The 22,185-nt window shown below is 44.7% G+C and overlaps 1 protein-coding gene across 3 annotated transcripts in view; it reads left to right on the forward strand.

Moving 5' to 3' along the window:
- LOC102930345 (vascular endothelial growth factor receptor kdr-like) overlaps window positions 1–22,185 on the forward strand; it is a 187,886-nt gene that overhangs the window by 159,905 nt on the left and 5,796 nt on the right. For all 3 annotated transcript variants that reach the window (XR_006283537.1, XM_043521684.1, XM_037908678.2), the window contains exons 25-29: window positions 2,426–2,525; window positions 3,134–3,239; window positions 5,364–5,488; window positions 7,782–7,860; window positions 11,089–11,189. Coding sequence is in view for 2 of the 3 variants with exons in the window: in XM_043521684.1 (XP_043377619.1) it covers window positions 2,426–2,525; window positions 3,134–3,239; window positions 5,364–5,488; window positions 7,782–7,860; window positions 11,089–11,189 (511 nt within the window). In the remaining variant the exon portion in view is untranslated. The remainder of the gene's footprint in view (window positions 1–2,425; window positions 2,526–3,133; window positions 3,240–5,363; window positions 5,489–7,781; window positions 7,861–11,088; window positions 11,190–22,185) is intronic.

Here is a 22,185-nt window from a genome sequence, read left to right on the forward strand (position 1 = left end):
CCACTATCATAGTTCCCTTAACTTTGTTCCAACACTAAATTTCACCCAGTTGGCCTGGATCCTTAATAATGAACTAGGGACCTTTTTAGAGCTCTAGGCCCAATTTAAACTCTGGTGTAAGCAGGCACAACTCAGATTGACTCCAGTGGGAGGGATACCCACTAATTTATAGTCCTCTTCAGCCCAGAAAAGTCTCTGAGTCCCTTTGCAATCTATGTATGTGGTCTTTGGCTGTAATTTCAATCACAAATGCCACACAACAGGCTGTAGCTGGCTAAAAATTCCCACTCTCCAATTCAGTGAGGGAATAGGATGCGTTCCACCATATATAGAGAGAGTCTCCATCCCTATGTCTGTGGTGTAATAGAACAGCACTGAAGATGATTTGTATTATGTAAAACAGGAGAAAATGAGGATTACTCTTTCTGTCGGATGACTGCTGGGCGACCCATGTGAAATAAGCTGGTGGCGTCAATCCAGTTCCTAGTGCGTTTACGTCCAAAAATGCAGTCACAATTGGCACCAAGTGCCTTCCTCCTCTGGCTGGAGGTTAAGGATTGGATGGGCCTGGAGACAGAATTCCACTAGAAGTGGTTCTTCAGGGTTATGTTTGAGGCACATTAAACAGGGAACGGCAAGGAGGTGGAATGGGGAGTTTGCCCTGCTGCGGGCTGTGATTTCCCTGTTCTGTGGATAAACAAAGGCCTGCCGTCTCCAGGCTGTCAGACCAGCAAATTGAACTAGTATTACATTCACACTGAAGCAGAAAACAGGGGTGAAAACCTAGGTGCTATTGGAAGAAAATGAACATTTCTCACAGCAGGAGCGTGTCTCTGCTGTGCTTGCTGTTCTGACATAGAATTAACTTCTACAGGGAAAACAAGGGCTATTACAGGGCAGCTCAGCTCACTTATATACTCTCCTTGCCCTGACAGTTGCATTAAGGAGCATGATTTATTTGTGTGCATTGGTTTCCTGGTCACATTAGTACAGATGTCATTATTGGAGGCACAGCCTCACAGGCTTCTAATGAGAACAAGGGGAATGTGGTGAGTTGACACAGACATGTTTCCATGCATTTTACCTACAGTGTGTTTGGTTCATCTGCTAACCAATCGGAACTTAACGTAACAAGGGTTTGGGCCTTGCCCAGCAACCTTGCTTGGGGTTTTGGTCCTGAGCTAGTGGCATGAGATCATCAAGTGGGAAGTGAGAGCCTTGCACCTCTACCAATTCCTCCAGCTCACCAGTAGGGCTGTTGATAGACCCCACAGGGATGTATACCCGGCCCTCTGGCTCCAGAAAGGTTAATCCACTTAGGTCTGATGCAGGGATCTCAAGAGGCGGAAGCTGAAGTACTTGAGGTCCTTAGGGGAAGAGTAAACTACTTTCTTTCCACTAGTTCCCAGGGGGACCCTAACCTTCAATTTTTCCCCTTCTGTATTTATAATGGGCCAAACTCTGAGGGTTCTTGGTCATTACTCGGTGGAAGTTTTGTCTAAGGACTTCAGGATTCGGCCCAACATGTGCAACACTAACTTGGCTTGAACAAGAGGAAGAAGAGTTCAGTTGCATGTCTGGGGGGGGGGATTTAGCTGACCTATAGTTCCCGTGGCCTTTGTGTCACATGGCTAAAAGCCTACAGCACCCCCCAGCCTTATTCACCTGAGCAGCTAGTTCCATGGATGTCACAGGGACTGAATGGGGAATTACTCTGAAACCAGAATGTATCTAGGTGAACTAGAAGGAACCTTTCTTCTTAACCCAGGAGATTATTTAAGGCATGAAACTGACATGCATTTTGCTTTTGTTCTGCTATGTTTCATTTCTGGGTGATTCTGACCCTGGTTTTAGTATGAATGTATTGCTCAACTTGACCAGAAGCCTGAAGCTAGATGGAGTTCCTGTTCTAATGAAATTTCTAGAACAAAGTCCTATTGGGTGCTACTGTGAACTGAGCTGAACCTCCACACCCATTTAGGTTTCATCACACATCCCTGAAAATATATGTGTATTGTGATCCTTTAGGAGCATCAGAATGTGCCAGACAATGTACTGCTTTAGTTGAAGTTATTATCATGAAGGGCTGATATTTAGAAGATGGATGCAATTGGCTTTGGACCTAAAATTCATGTATTTTTTGTGAAGAGCCTAAAGATGACTTTCAGTGGGACTTAGACACATAAGCGTTTTAAGCAATTCAAATCTCCTTTGTAAATCTGGCCCACAATGTTATTTCTACAGTCAAAGGGCCTCATCTCGAGAGATGCTGAGCACCTGCAACTCCCATTGCATCAGCACCTTTTAGGATCAGGCCCCAAATTTCCAGCTAGGCTGGAATGCTCAGCAATCACCATTGCTGTTTTGAATTCAGATGGACAGTGACCAAGCCAGCTGAGGTCACCCTCTCTGTCTGTGCCTGCAGGTGCCTCACCATACCCAGGAGTGCAAATTGATGAGGACTTTTGCCGCCGCCTCAAAGAAGGAACACGGATGAGATCGCCAGAATATTCCACTCCAGAAATGTAAGAGTTCTACTCCCGGCCATGGACAACAGAGAATTTAACCTTCGTAACAGGGACTTTGATTTGTGTGTTGAGGTGGGGGGAGGGTTTGTCATATTTTCTTTCTTGTACCCCATTTATTAAATTTTGGGGTTGTGCCTACCCCAGGCTCCCTGATACCATAGACCAATAACAACAAACCACCAAGTCAACTGCAGGGCCAATCTGTCGATAGGGCAAAGGGGTTAACAGATCATTTCAGGCTAGTTGTGGTGTATGAAATCTCAGTTCAAGGAACTATCATGTTTGTCTGATTTCCAGTTTTGTGGGAGTGTCTATGTAGCTGTAATTGTAACCTGCTTTCAGCCACATCAGCAGGGCCTGCGACCAAAGTTAAACTAGCTCAGCGTAAACAACTTAGAGAATTGATTGAAACACAAGTATGGAGTGAAAAGACATGACTGGGAGTGTAATGCAATGCTTCTGAACACAGGGATCTGATTTGTCACCTCCATTGGAGGTATCAGGTGGGAAGTCATCTAGATGAGGATGGAGACAAGCCGCAGCAGAAAGAAATGGTTTGGAAACACAGACTGAGTTTCTCTTAAAATCCATGTGTTCTTCCGTAGCTACCAGACTATGCTGGATTGTTGGCATGGAGTTGCCACAGAGCGGCCCACCTTCACAGAGCTGGTTGAACGCTTAGGAGACCTCCTCCAGGCAAACGTGCAACAGGTACAGCTGTGCGACTGGTTTGTCGCATGTGTGCAGAGATGATATCCCAGGGTTAAGCACCAATATAAGACATGACTTCACATCACCACAAAGAACACAGTGAAAACGGCTATTGGTGTGAGGGTAGGAGCGGAAAATGCTACATATTCAAAGGGGATTTGGGTTAGAAAATGAGACATTTATCCATCCACAACTAGCAGAAACTTACAGTACATTGATTTTAAAAAGGCTTAGTTGCCCCTAGAGGAACAATAGCTCTTTATCTCACAAAACATTTTAATTAGTTTTCAACACTGCAAACTGCCAGTAGCATAGTTCTCTTCCTACAATTGGTCTGAACTCTCTCTCTCTCGCTCCCCCCCCCCCCCCGGCCCCATTTTTCTCTGTATTTAAGCTCATTGTTACTTTTAGGAACTTCAAAATGAAGCCATTTAAGGCTCAAAGAGTCAATTACATAATTGTCAATTTCATAATAGTTAGATCAACTTTTTTCTCTCCATTTAAAAAAACCCCAACACCTCCATTATGTAACTGTCAATTCCATTAGAAGAAGAAATCAAGCTCTCTCCGCTGGCCCCTTCCCTTTTGGAAACTCATAAATCAGGGAAGCTACATTGAAAGACACTTGTTTTGCAATGTGCAAAAGCTGGGAAGAGTTTGTGAGCCTTATGCTGCAAGCAAAGGAAATTAAAGGGAACTCAGGAATCGTGATAAGGGACAAGGCAGTTAATTACGCCTCAGAATTAAAATCAAGGGAAGGGAATTTTGATAAATGGATTTAAGAAGACAAGGAGCCACTTCTACAGATAATTGTAATAATTAGCACTTGCTGCTGAGAATTCATAGCTTACTTAGGTAGGTGCTGAATTATATTAAGGATGCAGTGGCAACTGCTGTAATGAAAGCACAGGAAATAAAGTGGTTTAAGGCTGCAATAATAAGGAATGGCTGTCATTAGCTGCAACTGCTCAATTTGAACAGAAGCTCATAGGCTATAAATAGGCATTACTCATTTCAAATTCCCAGCTCTGTGATAGCCACACATGCGGTCTGGGTCTGGGTCTCTCCTTTCCCACACATAAACATGGGGCTTTAACATGGATTTGGGTGTTTTGAGTCCCATTACACTGAGCCCATGGAAATCACCAAAGATGCCAAGACATTGAAAATGTAGTTGCATGCCTAACTGAGAGAGCCTATAAGAACATAAGAACGGCCATACTGGGTCAGCCCAAAGGTCCATCTGGCCCAGTATCCTGTCTTCCGACAGTGGCCAATGCCAGGTGCCCCAGAGGGAATGAACAGAACAGGTAATCATCAAGTGATCCATCCCCTGTCACCCATTCCCAGCTTCTGGCAAACAGAGTCTAGGGACACCATCCCTGCCCATCCTGGCTAATAGCCATTGATGGACCTCTCCTCTATGAACTTATCTAGTTCTTTTTTGAGTGCCCAACTTAACTGAGGCTGATTGGGGCATAATAATAAATAATACTCGTAGGAAATAATCGGCTGAAGGTTTGTCCAGGATGCAACAGGGGATCCCTGGAAAGCCAGCTGCTTTCTAATGGATGTGAACATCTTGGTGTCCCCCAAGCCAGAGATCACCAATGTTGCTGCATGCTCAAAAAGTTTACTTTTCCTAGCAGACGCATTAGCACCATAGGCAGAGCTGTTGTTGCTATGAGGGAAGAAGCTTGAAAAAGATGGCCTAGAATGCGAGGGCACCTGGAGGTCTTGCACTTTGCTGCCATGATTGATGAAGCAACGCTAGTGCTCAGATGCCTCCAAGGGAGGATCTACACAAAGAGCAACCAGCACTGGAATTTTCATCCATTCTTCGTAGTGGATCTCCCCAAAATGAAAGATTTGCCTTGTGGAAAGATAAGAGGATAGTGAATGTTGAGCAAAGCCCTTAACGCTGGATTTAGTGTATTGCAAAGAACTTCGTGACTGCCTTAAAGAAATAATCAAAAATAAAACAAATAGCCACATGGCTTTCGTAGTGCAGAGCCCTGCTCAGAAAATAGTTCCAGTAGAGCTTGATAGCCAATAATGTCCAGGACATCAGGAAGAATAACTGACTTCCTGACTGGTTTTCTCTTTCTTCTGTTAATTATTTAGGATGGTAAAGACTATATTCCACTGAACATCACATTATGCCCTGATGGAGAATCTAATCCAAAGACCTGCCCAGTGGAAGAAAACTTGAGCAATTGCATTAATCGCTGGAGTGCATTGGGAATAGGGTACGGACACTGCTTTCTTACTTTGGTTTCAAGTTAAGACTCTAGACAATTAAGAAAGTCAAAGCTGGAAAGTAGTTTAAGCCTGCAGGTAAGTGCATGGATCACCACAGTTTGGCATATGTGTTGTCTTCTCTGCCTACCAGCATTTATGGTGGAGTGGAACAGGTCTGCTTATGGTTCCTGGGTTCAGTCAGCACTAGGCTAGGGGCAGGGCCTTCCCTGGTTGAGGGCTCTTGCTTATGAAACCCTTTCCCAGGGGTCAGCACCACCATGCTGCACAACAGACACTTGACAAAATTACTGGACTTAGTGACGGACATTGGCGGGGGATGGGAGAGGGCTCCGGGCTGAGACAGGGGGTTGGGTGTGGGAGGAGGTACAGGCTCTGGGCTGAGGGTGCAGGTTCTGGGGTAGGGCCAGAAATGAGGGGTTCAGGGTGCGGGAGGGGGCTCCAGGCTGGAGCAGGGGGGTGGGATGCAAGGGGGTGAGAGTTCAGGCTGGGGGTGCAAGCTGTGGTGTGGGGCCGGGGATGAGGGTTCAGAGTGTGGGAGGGGGCTCTGGGCTGGGGCAGGGGGTTCGGGTGTGGGGGGGGTGAGGGCTCTAGCTGGGAGTGCAGGCTTTGGGGTGGGGCTGGGGATGAGGGTTTTTGGGATGCAGGAGGGTGCTGTGGGCTGGGATCGAGGGGTTCAGAGGGCAGGAAGGGGATCAGGGCTGGGGCAGAGTGTTGGGGCCCGGGAGGGGGGCTCAGGGGTACAGGCTCCAGGTGGCGCTTACCTCAAGCAGCTCCCGGAAGGAGCGGCATGACCCCCCTCAGGCTCATACAGAGGCATGGCCAGGAAGCTCTGCACGCTGCCCCGTCTGCAGGCACCGGCCCCGCAGCTCCCATTGGCCGTGGTTTCTGGCCAATGGGCTGGGAGCCGCAGAGTCAGCGCTCATGGGGGAGGAGGGGAAGTGGCAGCGTGTAGAGCCACCTGGCCGCGCCTCCACCAGCAACAGCAGGGATGGGGAGCCACCCGAGGTGAGCGCCCCCCACGGACCTCAAAAATTTTACCATGGATGGACACTTGTGTCCATCTAAAGACATGTTGCCGACCCCTGCCCCTTCCCCAAAGTGATTTGCCACATTGGCTGCCTTTAGGGCAGGCTTTCAATCCCATGTGTTTTAGATGGACCATCCTCCCTGAAGCTCCCACTCCTGTGATTTCAGTTTCAGTCCCCCCCATGCTTGTATCAGTTGGCTTTGAACACTTTTCTGGGGAAGAGGGGTTTGCTTTGAGTGTCAGTGAGTTTCCCTCTGTGCCTTAAACTTTGGTCCTGTCTAAAGATGGGCCAAGGAAGCTGGACATTGGGTTTTTCAGAAACAAAGCTAGGGATAGTTGGATCCAGCCTCTCTTTTATCTGAACCACCAAGGTTTCGGGGAGTTATAATAACACTTTGCAAAGCTTCCAGTTCTGGCCCTGCTCTCATTTTGCTTTAATAAATATTAGGTCTAATTGGCTCTTTAACTGGTTTTCAGTGTTTTGTATTTAATAAACTCTCGGGATTGGCTAGCGGCTTTAGAAGCCACTGTCCTATGGGACGCAGACTGGCTCGGACAGGCGCTGCATTCTGTGTGTGGAGGAGGCAGGCAGCTGGCATGCCTTGCTGGATGCAGTGGAAGTGTACACCGCAACTGCTATAGCACTTAAGGTGGTGCAGCTTGCGCTCCCACCAGCATTGACCATGGTCTGCCATCCGTATAGAAAGGGAAGTATCAGGAAAGGGAGGGGACATATATATATCCCTGTCCTGTCCTTTGTGATGTCTGCTAATGATGGTGGTGTATGGCCATATGACTTTCCCCTGGTAGGCCAAGAGAATCCAGAATCCAGTATAATTTAAAATACTATGGGTTGTCCATGTCACTGTCCCTTTTTATCTGAAGTCCTGATAGTGTGGATTTTGTCAGCAGCTCCAGGGTGGGGGGTCTCATTTTATAATTCATATATGGATGCTGCTTGTCGGAGCCCTACTAACTGGTTACAAGATGTAGAAGAAAATCTGAAGAAGGAACCTCACTTCGGGTCAGGGATATTGTTTGAGCTACAGAGCCAGGTCAGCAGCCACTTGGGAAAGAAGGAAAGTTACAGGGTCATCATGAATGGTTCATAGAACCATAGAATATCAGGGTTGGAAGGAACCTCAGGAAGTCATCTAGTCCAACCCCCTGCTCAAAGCAGGACCAACACCAACTAAATCATCCCAGCCAAGGCTGATGATTGTGTGCTGATCTCTCACCCTTCTCCTTTTCAGTAATAACAGTAAGAAGAGACCGCTGAGTGTGAAGACATTTGATGAGGTGCCAGTGGAGAAGCAGAAAGTAATGAATGAGGTAAGCGAGGTGAACACGTCCCCTTCCAGCAGGTTTGCAGGCCTGCTGTCATCAGGGACTGAAAGAGTTTCTGGAGCATGTGTGTGCTTCATTCTGGGAGAGGGGACAGAAACCCCAATGGGAATTTGGCCCCGGATCCAGGAGGGCAAAGGGGATCCTGAACTTTGTTTCATGGAGCAATTCACATGGAGGCTAAAAGCATGATTACTCCAGCTCTGCTCAGTGCCAGGAACTTCACGTGGCCTCTTCTGGGGTCACAAAGCACCTAGTTGTCTCTCTTCTCCGTCCATATAAAATAACTCAAGAGCTTCTTTTGTAGTTCAGCTCCCTGTGAACTTCAGTATAATCTCTCCCCATGCTTCCTGCCTTAGAGCCAGAGCCACTGGGACACCATGGGGCAACCCCTGTCTGCTCAAAAACTCCACAGCAATAAGCCTTCAGGTGAACATCTGGCTGAGGGAGAGGGTGAGCACCCACAGGCTGTGGAGCAAGTAAAGGTCAGGGAGGATGCACACATTTTTGTCTCTTCCTATGGCCCATATGCTCTCCTCCCAGGCAGGGAGTGCTCTCACGCTCGCTTGCTCTCCCCAGTCTGCATGGTCCCCTGTGCAGGGAGTTTCTTCTCCAACTGAGGAATATATACTCTCCTGGGAAAGGTGAGGTGTCCATCTACAGTTGATCCTAGAAAGCAGATCTTTAGTCCACCCTCTTGCCAGTGCAGAACTGTTGCCTGTTATTTCCTATTCCTTTGCCATATTCAGTTTCTAGACCTCCATCCCTATTCCACAATCTTAGGGATCTGTAGGATAAGAATTCCTGTGAGCTCCCTCTACAGATCTGTCTCTCTGTATCACACAAGTACTTTCACTGGACAGACAGCTATCACAAATAGGTGACCAACGGCCTGCATCTGCATCCCTTTTCCAAAGACCTCATCATGAGGGGCATGTCTCAAATCAGTACATATTTGGTGGTAATATATTGCCTACATATAGGACAGAGGGTGACATTAAAATAATGGCAGAATTAAAGTGGTATTGCAGTGGGTATCTTAGATACGTATAGCCCTTGTGTCATCCGCTTTACTACTGAGTGCACAAGGATTAGTGCCCGCACATTAAATGCCAAAGGAATTAATACTGATTAGGTCAGTATTTCAAATAGTTCAAAGTGCACAACCACATCTGTCCTGCATTAGTGCTCGTGACTTGTAGTTTTTTTATTCGTTTTCTTGTAGTTATTTAAAGATACTATGAAAGCGGCAATTCAGATAAATATGTGGTTGAGAAATAAATTATGGGGTCACTTATTGTTAAAATATAAACCTGGGGTGAAATCCTTGCCACTTATTTCAGTGGGGCTGGGATTTCACCCCATAAATTTAAAAAAATAAAAACAATCACGTTTTCTGACTTGTGTTACTACCCCCCGAGAACAGTCTGATTTTCTGTTCACTCTGAATGCCACTTGTTCACTTTCCCACTTCCTCAGACGGCAGACTGATCACAGGTTCATTCCCATTTCTAGTTAGTTTCCCTTTTTGGTTCAGGTGCACAGCACAGCTGCTGTTGGTGCCACTTTTCAGAACTGAAGGGGAGTATTTAAGTTGTAAAGAATTTCTCCCCCCCCCCCAAAACCCCACCTGTTTTCATTTAAAATTTTTAAAATTTTTATAGTTATTTGGAACAGGGACCATGTCTACCTGTCAATTTATGCAGAACCTAGCGCACTGGCAAACTGGCCCTATTCATGGCCTCTAGGCATAAGCTTAGTGCAGATAATAAAAATGAATAATAATTAACAATCATAGCTTTTGAATCAGAGCCCCCTCCCTTTTATTTTAACACCACTTTATCTTTTAGACCTAAACTTCACAACTCCGCAGGACAGATGAAAGATTTTTTTTGTCCACTTGAGTACAAAGAAGGAGCCCTGCAAGATATGTTTACTGTGCCATACTCCTTGCAAGGAGTTTGTGTGGTCTAATCTGGTACCACACTTACAGTTTCTTTAGTTCAGTAAGAAGTGTTTCTAATAGGGAGAGCAATTCTAGAAGGTATTTAAGATAGCGTTTATCTCAGGAGACCTATAAATGGATGTGCACTTTATAAACCTTCATTCAGATTTCAGCTCCACAATCTAGAAGGTACTCCTACATCATGTTTAATAACAGATTTCAAGTTTAAAATGGCAAAAAGCTTCTTCTTGTGATATGTGTACGTAGAATTTCTCTTTAAAATACCAGAAAGCCAAAATAGGAAAGAAGAATCAACAGTTATGTTTGCTTTTTTTATTTGACACAATCTTCCCTCACTATTAATGTCTTTCCGTCTGTATACATTATTTGAGCCCTGGGCATATCATTGCATTTTATGGCCGTTTTAAAACTGATCAATAACATTTTTAACTCCATAAAAACAAGGCAAATTTTCAAAGGCCAAACAAAAAGTACCAAGGGGCCCAGATGGCTAAGCGGAATGATAACATAGGCCCCAATTTAGCAAAGCACACAAACATGAACTTAACTTCAAAATCAGTGGGCGTTATGGAAGAGCTGAAAGTTGTGTGTGTTGTTAAGTGCTTTGCTGTATAGAGGTGAGCTTTTAAAATACGTGCGCCAGTGCTTTTGCTGACTGGGGGCCATAATACAGAGCGTTAGTGCTGTAGGTTGTTGATTTGAGTCCAACCCAGCTTGGCAAATGCCCATGTGAAGACTCTTTGGTGCTGTGTGTGGAATGTGTTGGTAGGTCTCACTCCAGCTCCTAGTACACTAGTGTGTACCTAAAGCAAAAAAAAAAAAGAATCACCTCTACAAATGGCTTCCTTGTTGGCAGTCAGTGCCTGAGGGGCCAGTAACTGAACTAGCCTTGGAGCCTCAACCCCACCTAGGGGTGGCCTCTCCGGGGATGAGGAAACCTGGCACTGCTCCTGCCTGGGCTTCACCTGCTCTGTGGACAAATGAGGGAATTCAGCCTGCAGGACTGAGAGTCTGGCCCCTAACACAGCACAAAAAAATGCTTCAGAAGAGTAAGTGAGAGAAGGATAGACTCCAGCTGGACCTTGGTGTTTGAACTGGCCCCTTTGCTCTTCCTTCTCCGGTGGCTTTCATTGCTGCCCAGTACAAATTCTCCATCACGCTTTTCCCCCCTTGCTGTGAATGCGGCAGAGCTGCAGTGCTGTCCTTTGCAGTTACCATGTTACTGATGTCCCGTTCCTTTCACTGTACAGGAGAGCGAGTCGGATAGCGGGATGGTGCTGACATCGGATGAGATGAAAAGCCTGAAGAGGCTGGAAATCCGCTCCTGGCCTTATGGGATTATGGCTCTAGCGTGAGTACTTTGGGAACATTTCTTTGGAGCCAGTGTCCTGTCCAGAAAAGCTTGTAAAAGAAAAAAAAAAAAAGCTTCTGATTCCAAATGGAACGCTTAGCCTGCAGCGCCAGCAGCTCGGGGCTTCAGGATTACAACAGAAAGAGGATGGTTAATACAGTTCAAACTGGAGAGGCGCAGTTCAGTTTTGGTCACAGCATAGAGAAAAGAGGTACCAGTTTTTCTGAAAAGAACGCTGTTCCTCTAGCGGGGCTTTCATACATGTGTTTCCCTGCACACAGCGTGAACATTAATTCGTCTGATGAAGCTCGAAAACCAATTTCATCAACCTCAGCACAGGATGCGCCACTAATCAAATTAACTCTTTTTCCAAAGGAGAAGCTGCCTCATGCTTCTGAATCATCATATTCAAAGAGGGGTCAGGCTTTCAAATAAAGTTGGTTTATTTCAGGGTCTAACCCCTAAGAGCCACAAATGTGGTGCAAGTGGCAAGCATAATATGGGAGTATAAGGATAGTGAATATATTAAGAGTATGTTAACGTTTCCCTGCCTCTTTCTAATGTTCCTATTTACGGGTGGGACAATTTCGAGAACTAGCCAAACTTTATAGTACCAGAGACAAGCAGAGGAAAAGCCCTTATAAATATGTCAGTGCCTACCAGACATATGTCAGCCTACTGCAGACGTAAAGGATGAGATGGATCTTTCCAGAACACTAGTGATGAAAAAATGAGAAAATTGGGATAAGCACTAAAAGGCTTGTATGTGTTTCAGAACCAAGATCTCCAGACTTCCTTCTCCATGACAATCCCCTCGTCCTGTCCTTCCCTCTTCCCACGGTCTCCCACTCAAGTCCCCAACACCCTCTCACTCTCCCGTCTGCTACTATCAGGAGCCTATCGATCAGTCTTTGCAGATTTGGGTTCCACGTAGGGATTGGGCCAACGGGGAACAGGGGGTGTTTGTCCACCCATAGCAAAGGCCATTAAAACCAATCACACTAGAATTGGTATTTTTCAGAAAGCAAACAGCCTTTGGCTTCTAGCTCTGCATCTCCCTGCAAAGAACAATCAGGCATTGTGGGGGGGGAGCACGCCTGGGGGACTGAACAGGTCTTTTCCATCTCCACTCTTATAAAAAAAGTCTGATAGAAAATATTAACCCTTATATAGGTTTTTGGAGTCAGCCTACAGAATCTAATAGAGAATAGTATCTCTGCTACAGAGTTCTTCAAAAGAATCTGTGGCAAGGATCTCATTCTCTGTTCAGTTAGTTAGGAATTGACGATGAATTTCAACCAAACTGCTTGGAGTTTTCTGTAAGACCTATACTGTAGTATCTAAGACAGATAGAACCCTATTGACTTGGCTTCTCCCTATTAAATTCAACACAGCTTGTCCACAATGGTATTTTCTACAATTCCCCACAGAACACAGTTGACCTTCTTTGTGAGGTGTGGTATATCGGGAGAAGCTTGCACTGCTTCTGTATAGTGTTAGCAGGCTCATTTCAGAGTGTGCACAGTCAGAGCGCAATGGTCAGTACTTGAAAGGGACTACTGACTTGCTCCTGACAGACAGACAGAGAGGAAGGATGACGGAAGCTTGCCTTGGCTTTTCACACTTCAGCTCCATGAAGTCCCAGTTATCGTTCGGAGGAGTAGACTCAGTCTGTGATATGTGATAAAAGTTACGGAGCAGGCTCATGTTATCCTTGCAGAACTGATGTAAGCTTTCAAATTCCGCTTGTCCTGCAGGAAAGGAACTCAGTGTGTTCAGCAGAATTCATTCTGCGGGAGAATTAAGGATCCAATATTGTACCTAAAAAGGGACAGCAGGCATCCTCACAAAGTTCTGTGTCTACATGCACACAAGGGGTGGATGCACTGATTCAAATAAAACCCTCCCTCCCCTGATGATATTTGCCCATTTTTTTAGAATCATGTTTGAATGAAACTTTTTTGTTTATGAGATTCAGAAGTGTTCAGATGAGTAGCTGGTGGATTTTTCTTTCCTGCCCCTTCAGGTTTTCAGCAGACATCAGAAGCACCAAATTCCCACACGCCAGGCTGCTCTCTAATGGCATTGCCATTCAGAAGCAAACACATTAGAAACCCCAGAAGTGAATTTATTCTTGTGAGATTTCCAGCCCAGCTCTGTAGAGGTTCAAGCCTCAAATAAAACTTCTGAACTGGACACTGGACCAGATCCTGAGTTAGTGTCAATTGGTTTAATTCCACTGACTTCATTTAATATATGCACCAATTAAATATCCCCAGCTGGATATCTGGTCTTCTAAATCCAGATCTTTTTTTGGTATTCCATTTGTAACTGTAGACCAGGTACTTCCTGTGCCAGCCAGTCCACACATGGGCATTTGAATAGAAATCTAATCTAATCTAGAGCCAAGGCCTGCAGCAAGCAGCATCCATACCCACCTCATTTTCAGGACTCCAGCAATCTCATGGCGGACAGAGGAGTGTTTGTCCTTGGCCTGTTTTTCCATTCAACATTCGAAGTTCACCCCAGCTGAGAAGTTCCCTTTGCCAGACTCTTTTTTTAAACTATCTTGCAGAATCTCTGTGGCCCAAGCGGTATGTTCATTTAGATATTAATTATGGAAGGTCTTGGCATCCTTTCATTTCAGGACAAGTCATCCCTTGATCCTACACGCCCGTAACATGAAAAACATCCCTGAGAAGCACTTGTAATATTCTCCAAATGGCTTGGAGAGGTTAGAGAAGAGTGTTAGTTTAGTGGGGGAGATAATGTCACCCTTGTTAATTGTGTATCTCTCTCTATCAAAAACATTTACCCTGGACCCATTTCAAACAGTCATCCTCTTCTTACCCAAAATCTTTCAAAGGCTTAGCATGTTTTCTAAACCAGGGTGGCTGCGTTTATTATTTTTTGCCGAAATCTCACTGTTTATTTGTCTTGCATTTGCTTGCTCTGTCAAGTTGAAAAGTTGGCAACACTACTTTGGTAGCTGGTGTCAAGAGTTTACTGAGGCTGAGGCTGATACGTTGGGCCTGGGAATCCTGTTAGACAAGTAATAACTATTTCTGAAGTCAGAAGCATTTTACGTTGGCTTTATGAGAGCAAAAGAGGGACTACATCTAAATCAACATTCGAGGAAGTGTGGGACATAAGGATGAGGATAGAGTGTCAGGTTTCATCTTGTAACATTAATATGCCAGCACCAAGCACTGCTTTAAAATCCTCCTGGAGACTCTTTAATCAAGTTATTATTAAGATCTATAGCAGGCTTGGCTTTTGCTTGGGTATGGGGTTTGTTTGGGGTTTTTATTGTCTGATCTAATGACGCTCGGTTGCTCTGAAACAATTAGTCAGGCTAATCTTGGCTGAGCACGCTGACCCCACCTGACTGGGTCTCAGCTGATGTGCTGCAGGCTCCGAGACGCAGCATCCAGCTCCTGTCGCTGAGGGCTGTGCCTTTGCCTGAGCTGGTCTTAGGCAATCTCGGTGCACAGGGTTCAGACCAAACAATCGCGCTTGGCAGCGTCTGGCGTTCCTGTTCAGATATGATGTGTCCGGGGAAAGAGCGTAGGAAATGGCGACCCTTAGGCCACATCTACACTACAAGCTAGGGCTGTGATTCCCAGCTCACGTGGCCGTAGTCACACTAGCTCCAGGAGAGCTCGGTTGAGTATGAATAGTCGTGTAGCCTTGGTAGTACAGACGACGGCAGCACAGCTTAGCTGGACCGAGGACAAACCCTCCCGAGCCCTGCGGGTACAGAGTCGGCATGGCTAAGACTCCACTGCTCTCACCCACGCTACCATGGCTACACTACTATCTATACTCAGGCTAGCTCTCCTCGAGTATGGCTTCCTGACCTGGGGGCATCACAGCTGTCGCTTACAGTGTAGGCATAGCCTTAGAGAGACAGCTGCACAGTGAAGGCTTTCATATGCGGCCCTGGGATCTTCCCTGCTCTGCGGCCACTGCTCACCCAGAGAAAGTGGCTCCGAAGGGTCGGTCAGAATTCCTAGTGCCACACCCTGTTTTCTGGTGAATAGAGGTGAGAGATAAGGTTGCTCCAGGCTGATGTATGTGATTACAGCTGAAGACTTTTTTTTTTGTTACTCGTACATATGTTTTGGGGGTAGCGACTACACCTATCTCTATGTTTGTACAGCACCTAGCACAATGACCCAAACTGGGACTATCCAAAATTTGCACCACTCAGAATCAGTGAAAATTTTGGCTTAAGTAACTTGTCCAAGGTCACACAGTGATGCAGTGGCAAGAGTCCCTAAAACTAAGATATTCTTGGTTCCTGTGCTCATTATGGTATGCTGCACTGCCTCTCAGCCCTCTATTCCTTGTATTCAGTGGGAATGGACCATCTTGGGTGTGGGGGAGCCTGTGCCAGAGCCTTTCATTTAAGTTGGCTATATATTTGAGATGGTTGGGCCAAATTCATCACTGGCATAATCAGGCACAACTCCACTGATGCCAAAACAGCTGCTGTCACTTATTCCAGTGGTGAATTGGTCCTCTTGTGGCTTCCTTTTAGCTTTGTTTTCCATTTGGTTATTGTCCAGCCTATAGATAGGTACCTTATGATTGTTTCAAAAGCATGAATTTTTGACTGTAACCCTTCAAATTTCTCCGCCACTTGACCAGTGAGATACTGATCCTGCCAGAGGGAAAGCAGTATTGGATTTCTACTGCACAGCGCTCACTCATTCATCGAAGCAAATTCTGAACGAGACTCACAACTATTAGAGAAAAAACAACCCTAGTGATTAAGGCCTCTGGTATTTTTTCAATGAAATAATTCTTACTATTACTCCAGAAAAGTGTCTCCTTAAGTCCCTGTAAAAGCTATCAGGAGGCTCCACAGTTCACTTATTATTATTACAAGATGTAAGCATCAGGCATAAATTGGTGGACTTGCCGCTGCACAGCTCAGTTGCCTGTCTTTCCTTAAACAAGACCTCTGATCACATCCAGGATTTTTAAGGGCCACAGAGGCTTACCTGGTTAAGACTAGGTGCTTGGGTAGAGCAACATGAACAGCTCCACAGCACTGGGAATGAGTGTTCTACCTCAAGCCTGGGGAGTCCTCAATTATTTAGAGCTCTGTTTTCTCCTGCCCCTAAGAAATACTCTTCCAGTCATCACTCATGCATTCCTCACTGAGCTCGGAGCCATTAGAAACTGGCTCCCTCTTACAGAAAAATAAACAGCCCCAGTAATGAGCTTCCAGTTCTTGGGGTGTTTTAATTGTTCTTTACCTTCAAACCAGAATCAATGGTTCACAGAAGAGTGAGATGGAAGAGACCTATTCAGTCATTTAGTCCACTTCCCTGTAGCTAGTGCAAGATTGTCCCCTATGGTATAGTCTGCACAGCCTCCCCCGCCTCCCTGCCCAACCTAATACATTCACCATTGGGAAACATTTCCTAATATTCAACTTAAACTTTCCTTTGCTTGGTTGCATCCCATTACTTTCAAGGCCCGTCTTCACCATGCCAGGAGACCCAGGTAGAATACAGTAAAAATCTGTAGTGTGGAGGGACCTAACCATATTTTAACCATGTCACATTATCAAGCTAACCTGGACTTGTCCAAGTCTTTTGTCAAGTCATATGACCTAGTATTAACCCTGTTAAGTTCCCATCCTCTCTACAAATTTTAACTATATTGTAATTGGGACAGGACACAAGTGTTTCGTAGTATGGTCCTCTGACAAGTTTCTACTAATAGAGTAGACAGGCCCTTAATTATACACACTTGGTCCAAACCTATCAACTCCCTCTGTGGGTATTTACAATTTACAAAGAGGGTTTAGGCACCAGGGTATGGGCACTGTAGAAAGAAAGCCTGAAGGCATGATTAGCATGTCCCCATGAGTCACTGGTTAGCCAAGCTATATATTTGCTTTCTTCTAATCTTCCTTCATAAGTTAGTTCCTCCAGTGCCTTAATCATTTTTGTTGCTCTACACTTAAACCTCTCCAGTTTGTAGCCATCTTCCTGGTGCAGAGGAGCCCAGAACTGAGTGTGTAATGTGAGTTAGGCACAGTCTCACAAGTGTATCATGTGGGTGTGAAACAGGCATTTCCCCAACTAGCACTGAATACAAACTTGCACCTGAGAAAAGTGGCACTTTTCGTGTTTTGAGTGTGGAAATGGCAATGTTCAGATTCCACCACCACCCTTCTCAAAATGTAACAAATTCAAGAATTTTTGCATTGGTCCCTGTATAAGATGTTACTGTCTTGGGCCAATTTCAAAATGTATTTTAGGTGGAACTCACCCTCCCCACACAGTCCTCCCCATTGGACTTGATTGAGATATTCAGCATTATGAAGGGCATAGTGAAAACTAACCAGTCCTTTCTTTCTACTCTCTCCTTTCATAGGAGAAGAGGTCATTTAAAAGTAAAGGTTAGTGAAGGCAGAATCAATAAAGGAAAATACTTCTTTAGGCAGCCAACCTAAAGGTCAACCTGTGGAATTCACGGAGGTAAATACTGTGGCTGAATTTTAACAGGATTAGCTCATTGTATGAACCATTATTAACATTTGTAGCTACGTAATGCTATGGGTAATTAAATCTCATCATGCTTTGGGCCTTAAACTATTCACCTGTGTGGCTCAGGAAGGATTTTTCCCTCCTATGCAACATTGCACAATTGACTCGGAGCATAATTATAAGAGGGGTTTTGCTTTCCTCTGAAGCAATGGGTACTGGCCACTACTGGAGGCAGGATGCCAGACTAGATGGACCAACTGTCTGATCCAATGTGGCAGTTTCTATGTAGCAAATGAGATTTCAAGGACAGTCAGAACAAGGAAGCTGCAGCCTACCACTACGATATATATTCCAAGCATATGTACATTTCCCTCCTGCTGAGCAAGAAAAGACTATATTTACTGACATTTCATTCTAGAGCATTAAAAGGTAAAATGTAAAGACCTCTGGATTGTTTTAATTTAGGACATGCATTTTGCATGAAAGGAACATTTTTGAAAGTTAATTGCATTTCAATTTGCCATAGATGGTTAATCACAGAACTCACTTCAGATCAAACTCATCATTTCTCTGGCTTGGGAGCGAATATTAAATGTCACTGTTTAAGTCTCTCTTCAAACATCAGTGTGATTTAGGTGACAGATAGAGCCATTCCCAGATGCAGTCCCCTGCTGTAGATGGGACAGAAACACAAGGAGAACACTTGGTGGAAGCCAGCAAGGGTCTGAAAGTTTCTCATTGTGTGGCCAAACTAAACCCTAATAAAATTTCTTTTATCTGGCACTCCAAGGCACACAGGCCGGGGGCCAAGTTAAACAGATACTTTCATGCTTCTCCTTGTCTCCATTGACAACTTTAATACCTGGAAATTAAAAGCCAGAATGTCTGTGGAGTCAGCTGACAAGAGTCAACAGGGCTACGTAATAAAAGAAAAGTACATAAATAAACAGTAGAGCAGAGAGACAGTTCTGCCGCTTATTCCAGAGGGAGAATCTATCTAAAGAGAGGGGATGGAAAAGCTGGCAAGCATATGGCATTTTGAAGAAATTCCCACTGGTGTTTTCCTCTGGACAATGAGAAAGAAGAGAATTTAGATTTTGATAATAAAAGACTGTCACATTGCTGGAACTCTCAGGGTTATAGCTTATTTCAGCCATGAGCGGCAACCTAGTGAGTAATGATCTGCATTGCCATGCAAGGAATTTGGGTTCAACTCCTAGTCCAGATCTAAGAGGCCAGCACAGCAGAGTTTGTCTGCACAGTTTACTTCTCTTTACCCTGGAAGTCTCAGGATTGGAGTTTATTGAAGAGATGCAAGAAGCATCCTAGTGGTTAGATCTCTGCATCACCATGCAGGAATCGTGGGTTCATTTTCCTGTCTTGAGTTTGAGCAGGATGTACTGACATTTCGGGGAGGACAACCACATCAGACCAAGATAGACCCTGCAGTAAAATGGTGCATCTCCCATTGAAGTCGAAGGGAGGTGCACCTGTTCACATGATGGCTGAATTTGGCTCAACATCTGAAGTGCTACTGGCTTAGAATGAATCCCTTCATAGATTGGCATATTCAAAGTATCATCCAACACACACACAAACTCACCAAACAACGGAGCATTACAGGACTGAATGACTCAAAAGTGACCATTATAAACTGGCTGGTGCACATACACGCAAGCCGATACATTACCTGAGCCAATACAATATACAAGACATGCCTGCCTGCACTTCTCCAGAACAATTAACATTGACAATGAAAACACCAATACTGATTCTACTAGCCAGGCTGGTGACACATGTAGCTCACAGCGAACTTCAGTTCCTGGACAGGCTCAGGATTCCAAGGCAAGAGACCAGATTCTAAGGTTATCGTATCATAATTTATTGAGAGATATTAGCTCCCTTTCTGGAGAAAAAGACATTTTCCCCTCTGTACTGAAACCAGAGACAGAGGGCGACAAACACGCAGGAAGAATGAGGACAACAGAAAATGAAAAATAGGAATATTATGAGTGTGTTGTCCCCAGCAGCAACCTCCTTGTTAAGTCTGGGCTGGGTCTAGCTATCTTAGATATTTAAATAGTCCTGATTACCATAGTACATGAACAGACCTTACAAGTTTTAATGAATTTAACCTGTGAAGCATGGAAGTACAATTATCTCCATTTCGAGGTCACACTGAAAGTGTTGGGCACAACAGGGACTTGAATCCAGGTCTCCTAAGTCCTTCACTAGTGACCTAATCATTGGACCAACTGAGTCTCCTGCTGGTTTGTTTTTCAACCAAGTGTTCCAGAACATAAACACTTAAGAGGGAAAACAGTGGGAAAATCTGCTCAACTGCAGAAAAGGTTGAATGTGAGCCAACAAGGTGATGCAATTGTGAAAAAGGCTAATATAATTCTGGGGTGTACTAACAGGAAAATCGTATGTGAGACAGGCAGTAATTGTTCTACTCTACCTGGCACTGGTGAGGCCTCAGCTGGAGTACTTTGTCCCATTCTGGGTGCCACACTTTAAGAAAGATGTGGACAAATTGGAACGAGTCCAGAGGAGAGGAACAAAAATTATAAAAGACTTAGGAAACCTGACCTGTGAGGAAAGGTTAAAAAAGTCGGCATGTTTAATCTTAAGAAAAGAAGACAGAGGGGGACCTGATAACAGTCTCCAAATATGTTAAGGGTTGTTATAAAGGGAATAGTCATCAGTTATTCTCTATGTTCACTGAAGGTAGGTCAAGAAGTAATGGGCTTAATCTGCAGCAGGGGAGATTTAGGTTAGGTATTAGGAAAAACTTTCTAACTAGAATAGTTAAATTCTGGAATAGGCTTGCAAGGGAAGTTGTAGAAGCCCCATCATTGGAGGTTTTTAAGAACAGGTTGGACAAACACCTGTCAGGGATGGTCTATGTTGACTTAATCCTGCCTCAACCTCTTCACGTCCCTTCCAGCCCTATATTTCTATGATTCTATAAAGCAGGGTCACACCTCCATCCTCAATCAGCCATACTCTGTTTACAAATGGGAAGGAGTGCTGGGTGTGAGGTAGGCTGACTCATGATGCTGCGGTCAATATTTTCCTCCACCACGATGCCTACAAAAACATGCACCAGTGATTAAACAGCTGGTGTGCAGTGACTAGAGCTTTTCATACTGACCAGTTTTATCTCATAGTTTCTTTGCACTCCCTCTGTTTGTTGTATGTATCTGTTGGCCCGTCTCTTATACTTGGATTATAAGATCCTTGGGCCAGGGACTTTCTTCTTGTTCTGTGTTTGTACAGTATCTAGCACTTACGGGATCTGGGAATATGACCGGGTTCACTCTGCACTACTGCAATATATATAAAATAATAACAAATAGTCAAATCTCTCCTGAAGACTGTTTCTGTTTCAAGGCCATTAGAAAGTAGCTATTTACCTGTACGCGTGATATGTGTTGTCCTACTGTCTGAGCATTATATAATTGGTTCATTTTAAACTCTCCCTAGCATGTTCAGGAGTCATTTTGAAGTGAGGCACGAGCAATGCCGCGATCAGAATCAGTTTGCAATTATGGATTATTGCAAAGAGATTCAGATCAGTTAGTTATATAGTCCTAACAACAGTGGACAAGTTCAGAGAACCACTTCCAGATCTGGATCTTTATTACCATCATCTCTGAATTATCCAAATCTCCTCCACAAAGATGCTTTGAATTCCTCGGGTGGAAGGTGCTATAGATGAGCAAAATATTATTCCTGAGGTTGCATATAATTACCCTTTTTGGGTTCAAGTGAGTCTCTCTTCAAAGCCACCATGTGATGGCATCTAATGAAGACTGGTCCACACTCCCTTTGGAGTTCTCCTAGTTCTACCAATAGGGGTTGCTATTTAGCGGCATAAATTGTTTATTTCCCCACACCATCACCTAGAGCAGTGGTTCTCAACCTGTGGCCCGGGGGCCACTTGCAGCCCAATCAGCACAGACCCCAGGTGACATCCTCAGGGCCATACAGGTAGTATTGAATACCGCCCACATAACACATTTTGAGCCCATATGCGGCCCACAATGGTAAATAGGTTGAGAACCACTGCTCTAGAATAAAAGAAGGCAGCTGGGAATCAAAACGGGGTCTCTTGAATAGCACCAACTGCAGGGTACCAGTTTGGGCATCATGCAATTTAGCTGAAAGACTGTTCTGTAGTTTTAAAGGGTTACAAAGTATGTAAAGTGCACTCGTGCTCTCCACATTATTATAAATCAAAGCGTGTCATAGATTATTCATTAATCCCAGTTTTTACTGTACTTAAAGAAAAACCATAGCTCATGATTCTGCTTTCAAAATGTCACATTCCCTGACCTGATGTCAGAACAATGACAGGAGCATTTATAACCAAGATACATACAGTACCTTGCAGGGTGGCTCATGGTGAGTGAAAGAGACAGGGTATAAGGACTCCTAGACATTATTCCCGACTCTGCTATTGAATCTCTGAGCAACCTTGA

Source organism: Chelonia mydas, chromosome 9, assembly GCF_015237465.2.
Source record: "Chelonia mydas isolate rCheMyd1 chromosome 9, rCheMyd1.pri.v2, whole genome shotgun sequence".
Lineage (NCBI taxonomy): Eukaryota > Metazoa > Chordata > Testudines > Cheloniidae > Chelonia > Chelonia mydas.